The following is a 7,835-nucleotide window of genomic DNA, read 5'->3' as shown; positions in this document are numbered from 1 at the left end:
TACGTAAGTTCTCATCATACTCTGTGTTTAAAAGAGACAGAGTAAAAATGGCTGAAGGCAGCAGTATCTTCTTCTTCTTATTATTTGGTATTACAGCCCAGGTGGGCCTTAACCTCCTCTATGGCTCTCTTCCATCCTTCTCTATCCATCGCCAACTCCCTCCAATTCCTTAGAAGGCAGCAGTATGTCGGCTCAAAAAATTGTACAGGTGTGGAGAACAGACCAGAAGTGTGATATCTATTAGAAATATATGTTGCTAGCACTATGAAAGGAATAATTAGGTGGAAACAGGTTTGATGGACAAGACGGACAGGTCTCGAGTACCGAATTATATATTAATTTTATTCACGTTCGTACAAATGTCACATGAACGTACAAGTGAACGTACAAGTTCCAGAAACTAGTGTTTACAAGTGAGAGCACATCATCTCCTGCGTGCTCTGTTCCAAACAATGCTTGCACCTGACGTCCGACAGGAGTTTTTGGGGGAGGTTTAATGGGAGAACACGAAACTTTTCTAACACTTTGAACATGAAGTAGAAGACTTACTCTACCACTCTGACATAAAATAAATTTATTACATTATTCATTTCTCTCATTTTCAGAAAATAAGGAATACTCATAGTTGTGTCGTAATTGAAAGACGGTAACGCGCATATGTTAGTGATGTAAATGAAATAAACGTGTTTGATGAATCTTCTCATTTCTCTCCTCAAATATTTGAAATTCAAAGTCCTCGAATTTCAAAATACTTGGAAAAAAGTAATCCCTATAAAATATGCAATATAAGAAACTTTTTCAAGAAAGCAAAGAAAAAGAAAGTTTTCAAAAGGCGAATGATGTTGAAAAGTCTACCGAACTGCCATTGTGTGACTCGCTGCGTTGTATTTACATGATTAATAGCCGGCCAGTTCTGCGAAGGTGGAGTCCATCTCGTCGGCCAGAGACTTGTATCTATCCTTGTTGATGCCCAGTTCGTCTGAGGAGAGAAGCACAACGATATGGTGTAGTAGTCGTCAGCAAATACCAAGGCAATGAGTTCGATCGGCAGACATTTGTGAACATTTTTATCTTCCTGCTAATGTTGGTCGTTAGAAGCTATTCAGCATAGAACGTTCAAATTGTAGGCTAATAATTTGCCAAATACCTCGGATGAGTTTTATTGTGATCACATTTGTTTATTGCAAACCTTCTTCAAAGACTAAATCTTATGTAGACGAAAATGTTATGGTTGGTATAGTTCATAATTTATGACCCTGAAACTTTAGATTTATTCAAGGAATTTGTTAATTAGACAAATAGTTGGAATATTCCGTATTAAGTTTATTCAGTTTTCTTGTCTTCTATGTGCAATAAAAAATGTTTTTCTGCCTTAAGTTAAATCAGCAAAAAAGTATTTCGTTTTAAGACAGTAAATTAATGTTTTTAAACATATACAGTGATCATTGACTTAATATTGACTTTATTTACTATCATAATGTTTTAAAATTTTATATTTTTATTTAAAATAGGTATACAAATTATTGAAACAAAATCGTAATATTTCTCTTATATTCTTGCATTAACTGGTTTTCTTTCAAGTAGCCTACACAGTAATAAAAGTAACAGTAATGTAATCACACATAAAACTGTATATTTTCGGAATTGAAAGAGTAACCAAATACTTATACAGACAAACGTTTCATTTTGATAGTGTGACGCTGACCAAAGTTTAAATTTAAATTCCGACAAATATAAAATTGTAATTAATATGAAGCATGAATCAAGACTGAGACCCTAGTTAATATTTCCCGTGCATTTTTCACAATGATATTAACGAAAAAGTTTATTATTCCGCTTTTAAAATGTTCGCAGTTCTCATTTTACGTTTTGTTTGCAGCGAATACTGTGTTTTAACATCGATAGTTGATTATATCCAATATTATATCATAACATTTTCATTGCAGTCTAATACATGAAGTGGAAGACGAAATTAATAGCAAATCGAAGGAAAAATTGAAGGTTTAAATAATGTATCAGAAAAAATTTTGGAATGGCCGTGCAATGAATAGCACTTACATAAAAATTCAGATATTATATATGAATGTTTGAGAAAAGAAACAACACTCTCATTCTTTTAAATTTCTTGAAAATAAGCGACTGCAAATGTTTCCTCCGGCTCAGTAGAGCAGTTTCAATGTTTCCGCACTTTCATTCTTTTCTACTCAGGGATGATAATCTTTCCCCAGATCTCCCCTATGACTCGGATCCTAGCCAGTCTGAATCCAGTTGCAGTGTAATCGACTCTGTGACCCATGAATCCGCTCAGAAATCTCGTCCATTCGCGAATGCTACCCATATCTCTTCCTATTGAAAGAAACCTTCTGATTTTATATGAACAAGATTGAATGTCACTTCCCCAATCTGTTTCTCTGGTGGTGCAGAGTTAATTCCAGGTTTGTAAATTAATTTTAACAAGTAGTATAACCTGTGTAAATTAATGGCAGAGTCCGAGGATTCTCTATGGGATTACGTGCTGTTTGTTTTACAGTTTGGGAAAACCTAATAAGGTAATTAGCCCAAGCGGAATTTGAACTCATTCCCTAGCGCTACTTCTGAGCACGAGTCCCGCTCGTTAACCGCTAAACTGCGACAGTGGCCATGAAGTTGTAGATTTTCACCATCAAGATGCTGTAATAACAGTGCAATAGAAAATCTAATTGCCAGACTTTTACATAGTTGCTTATTGCTCATCATACGGATCTGAGTTTGAACTTCGGCAGATCCTGTGGGTTATATGGTCGACAAAGCGGCTATAGAGCACACTTTCTCTAAGTATTTCAGTTCCTTCGTCTACTTCAATTACATCTTTACATCGCAATAGCTTCATATTATTCTCTCTGATGAACTTCTACAGTTGAAAAGGAACGCTAAATAAAGAACTGCTAAGAAGTTCCTATCAAAATTAAAAAGTGGAAGTTTCCCAAGTAGGTGTCCACGCACGTCTGCAGATCTAGTCATTACCTACGCCGTATGACTTCATTTTTATATGAAAGAACAAGTTTATGTGGCATCTGAATAATTACTGTACAGCGGTTAGAATCTCTTTTTAAAGCAACAAATGAATAACGTTAGCATACTTTTCCAGCAAAGCAACATATAAGCTAATACTGTGCACATTATCATCTTGCAAGTGCCAATAACTCTGATAAATGAACTTGTTATTGCTAATATTAACTCAGTTGCGTTCTAAGATGCTATTTATTATTTAACATAAGACTGTGTGAACAAGAATCATAATTTCTTTATTATATATGTACATTCCAAATGTATCTGAATTTTATACAAATATTATAAATCTTCAGAAATTACTTTTCAAAAGTAACAAGCGACTGTAGCCACAACGAAAACATTTTTACTCAGGAATAGAAATTTAGACTATTAGATGAACTGTATGGATATACTTTCATTAGTTTGAGGAGTGGATTTCATAATGTTCATTTTTAATAGTAATCTTTTCATTGACAACTAAATATGTCAGAGATGATGTAACTTAGGAGGCAAATATCAATTTGTTCAAAAACAAGAGAAGTAACTTCTGGCAGTAACCAGTGGCTCAGCTGCGCGACTGTTACTTGTGCAAAGCATCTCGTTCACGCAGACCACACAGAAGCTACTACCTTGGCATGGCAGACGTGACGTGAAGAAGAAGCAGCAGACAGGAAAACTTTTAACAAAAAATTGTTAAAATGTTGACAAAAGAAAGGTGGACACAGACACAGCAAAAGAAGACAGAAGATGCGCCGGAAAGTTTTCGTGTGAAGCAAAAGTTTGGATTTTTTTGTTCTTTTTTATTGGTTTCGAGAAAAAATGAATGGATATATATTTGCTATGTTTAGTAGCCTGTGAGTTCAGCGAAGGTCGAGTCCAAGTCGTCGGTAATCGACTTGTATTTCTCCTTTTCACCGAACAGATTGTCTGCAACAGGAATGCAATGCCATTAATATGTTAGCATCAGCAGCAAGCTCGCTACATCTGACAAGGCTTCTCAAACTTACAGTTAGTCCAACAAAAATTATCCCTCCTCTCAACCTCCACATAATTACTTTACATTCAAAACAATAATCCCAGATACTCATTTTTAAAAAGGTAAACAGACTATTGAGCAATTCTGGCGAAAATTTATTCTCCTCTGCAAGAAATATAACTTAAGCTCTAGTAGAGTGTAGTTAGACGCTTTAACGTCTGAACTACTAGCCTCTATTCTTAAGATTTAATTACTTTCATAATCATCAAAGCATCATCTTTCGAGATCTGGGCTCATCTTGACTCGCTATATTCCCAATAATTTAAAATTTTATAGCAATTATTAGATCCTAAGTTGCTGGCTGGCCATTTGGTTAGAATGACACAAAAGTACCGTTGGAAGCAATACAGTAAAAAATTAATGACTCGCTACATTCCCACATAGTTTGCAATTTTACACCAATTACTAGAATCATAATTTCCTGGATGAGTACTTGTCTAGAATGGCACAGGAGTACATACCTACGAGAATTTGGAATTTTATACCAGTTACTAAAGTCATAATTTGCTGGCTGGCCATTTGTCTAGAATGGCACAGCTTACCATTCGAAGCAATGAAGTAAAAATTCTTGACTCGTTACATATCCACATAATTTGGAATGTTATACCATTTACTAGAGTCATAAGCTGCTGGCTGGCCATTTGTCTAGAATGGCACAGGTGTACCATTTGAGGCAATAAAGTAAAACTTCTTGACTCGTTACATACCCACATAATTTAGAATGTTATACCATTTACTAGAGTCATAAGCTGCTGGCTGGCCATTTGTCTAGAATGGCACAGGTGTACCATTTGAGGCAATAAAGTAAAACTTCTTGACTCGTTACATGCCCACATAATTTAGAATGTTATACCATTTACTAGAGTCATAAGCTGCTGGCTGGCCATTTGTCTAGAATGGCACAGGTGTACCATTTGAGGCAATAAAGTAAAACTTCTTGACTCGTTACATGCCCACATAATTTGGAATGTTATACAAGTTACTAGAGTCATAAGCTGCTGGCTGGCCATTTGTCTAGAATGGCACAGGTGTACCATTTGAGGCAATAAAGTAAAAATTCTTGACTCGTTACATGCCCACATAATTTGGAATTTTAAACCATTTACTAGAGTCATGAGCTGCTGGCTGGCCATTTGTCTAGAATGGCACAGGAGTACCATTTGGACCAATAGAGTAAAAGTTGAGTCATTACAACTACGCATAATTTGAAATTTTGCACAAATTACTAGAATCATAAGTTGCTGGCTGGCTATATGGCTAGAATGGGACGTTCAAGCAAACATTTAACAGAATAATGCGTTACCACTTAGTTTGTGTACTTGTTTATTTAATATTTTACTGTTGGCAAACTGGTCATTGAATACGTTTTCTATGTCATAGAACCGCATTCAAATTCCGATATGCCCAACTTATAAAATGTGATGGATAAAGAAAGATATTGCTTTGAATGGTACTGTAGGAGCTATTTCTCCTAAATAAGTTCTTGGCCTTAGCCTTGCAACCATCACCACATATAGCAAGATACATCTAATCAACTACTTGAACTGAATGTAGGTTGAGGTGAAGTTGTGAAATCATAACTGCATGTGAATTATATCTAATCACACATAAAATTAGTTTTTATTTGTGTTATTGTACGGTTTCATATACGAATTCAACCAAATGAGCCTTAGTGCAGAGTGAGATGGGATCTGCTTTGGAAAGTGCTTGAGGAATAATATCGCATTGTTAGCTAGCACAAAGGCGTTGCTTTGTCCGCAGCAATGCTGCTGACGTGGCCACATTGCGTGCATTCTGTTTAAAAAGCCTTGTCAGTATTAAAGACACGTATAGAAACATTGTAACCATATTTCTAAATTAAACTTTCAACACATATACATTAAAATAAGGCTGTGAGTGACACACTCCATGCAGATAACTCGTCAACACACAAGTTCTCCGTTTCTGTATTCAAATGTATATTTCAGTAAATAATATTTATTAAAATCCCATAATTTCTCAATAATCTCTCACAAAACTAAGAGTAGGTCAAAATGTAGTGATTTAATGATACAAACAAAGATTGAATTCATTTTACTGAATATCAGTGTGCAGTTACAGAGTATTATCACAGTCTAGTACATACAGTCACGAAGCTCAATACTTAGAGAATATGCATCCAATGACAGTTGTACGTTAGTTGCTAGCCACTAAGATCGCTACTATCATACAATCTATTGTTCCTAATACTTTCAGTTGCTAACCGGTTGGAGCATTGTATCGCGAGAAATGCAAAAAAATCACCTCAAGCTTCGTGACTATAGGTACTATACTGTGGTATTATACACAAAAAAATGCTTTCTTATCAAAGAACTACTAAGAGGTCCAAGAGACAGAGTTCTTGTTAATGTACTTCCATTATCTAATTTAAACCTCTTAGCTGTGCCCATAGCGCCTGGTAGTAATTTATTTTCAAATATATATATATATATATATATATAAATCTAAGTAGAGTAATTGGAAAGTAAAATTAATGTTGTATGGGCTGACCAATGTGCCTCAGAATGTCCTCTTAAAGTCAAATATTATTTCCTTCAAAAGAAAGAGGACTTTTAACCACGATAAACCATTATTCGACACGTTACAACACTTTAGTGAAATGCTTCAGAGAATGTTTGTCGATACATTGTGAAGTCTGTAGGCCTACTATCTCCCATATACAGAGCTGCACTCAATAGAAATATTACTTGTCAGCATGAATTTTTCAATTTATAGACATTAAGGGGTTAGGTACAGCTTACAGCAGTAAATTGTTTGGAAGTATTCAAAACTTTTTCCTCCATTACTACATTTTGTACAATAATGAAAATTGGTATGTATAAAACACTGTTCTTCTGCTATAGGAAAAAAAGAAATATTTTTACGATTTAAAATATGTATATATCTATTTTTTTTTTCAAAATTCAAAATCTTGGCAGTTCACTGTGCAGTGATGAAGCATTTCCCTCATAGGTCATAAACTTGTTAGTTTTTCATGTTCGCACTCTTTTATTTTATTACTGAAACTCATGTTTACAATATCATCCTCTTTCAACTACATTCCTTAATAAATAATATTTTTTTTTATTTTGTGTGATAGAAAATACTGATATTTAACCATTTTTAAAACGAATTTATGTTTTATCAGATAATCTATCAAAGATAGAGAAGTGATCTTGCATCTTGGATATGACATGCATAAATACACACAAAAAATTTCAACACAGAATGTTGGATAGTTTTTTAGTTATGTGGGAAACGCATCACCACTGCACAGTGAACTGAGTTTTGAAAAAAAAAAATAATAATTTTTTTAAATCGTAAAAATATATTTTTTTTCATATAGCACATACTGTGTTTTACACATACTAATTTTCATTATTGTACAAGATACAATAATGGAGGAAAAAATGTTGAATATTTCCAAACTTTTACTGCTGTAAGCTGTACCTAACCCCTTAACTTAATCTATTTTGAAACAAGGAGAGCTGTTACCTTAAAATCGAGTGAAGAGATACATTTCTGATTTGTTTCTCGGGGACATAAATTCATAACAGACTTATTCAGCCGTATATTGTATGTAATATGCATAGTTGTCAACGTTGTATTAATGTATGAAAAAATTGCTTTACTTATATTGTTTTTATTGATACCACGATTTGCCTAAAATTGGACATTTAATAATTCGGGTAATAGGTTGGCTGCTTTCTACACTGAACTGTGACTGTTCACTGGGTAAGCATTTTATCTG

General features: G+C 34.3%; 1 protein-coding gene across 2 annotated transcripts in view; it reads right to left on the bottom strand.

The window, feature by feature from the left end:
* Positions 1-316: 316 nt before the first annotated feature.
* Positions 317-7,835, bottom strand: part of Tm2 (tropomyosin 2) — a 46,108-nt gene continuing 38,589 nt past the window's right edge. The window contains exons 10-11 of one of the 2 annotated variants that reach the window (XR_011331362.1): positions 3,660-3,957; positions 317-979 (exon numbers count right to left, since the gene is read on the bottom strand). Coding sequence is in view for 1 of the 2 variants with exons in the window: in XM_069821220.1 (XP_069677321.1) it covers positions 897-979 (83 nt within the window). In the remaining variant the exon portion in view is untranslated. The remainder of the gene's footprint in view (positions 980-3,659; positions 3,958-7,835) is intronic. The other variant, XM_069821220.1, reaches the window with a different exon arrangement.

Source organism: Periplaneta americana, chromosome 3, assembly GCF_040183065.1.
Source record: "Periplaneta americana isolate PAMFEO1 chromosome 3, P.americana_PAMFEO1_priV1, whole genome shotgun sequence".
NCBI lineage: Eukaryota > Metazoa > Arthropoda > Insecta > Blattodea > Blattidae > Periplaneta > Periplaneta americana.
The sequence above is the reverse complement of the archived record's forward strand: the minus strand, read 5'-3'. Positions and strand labels throughout refer to the sequence as shown.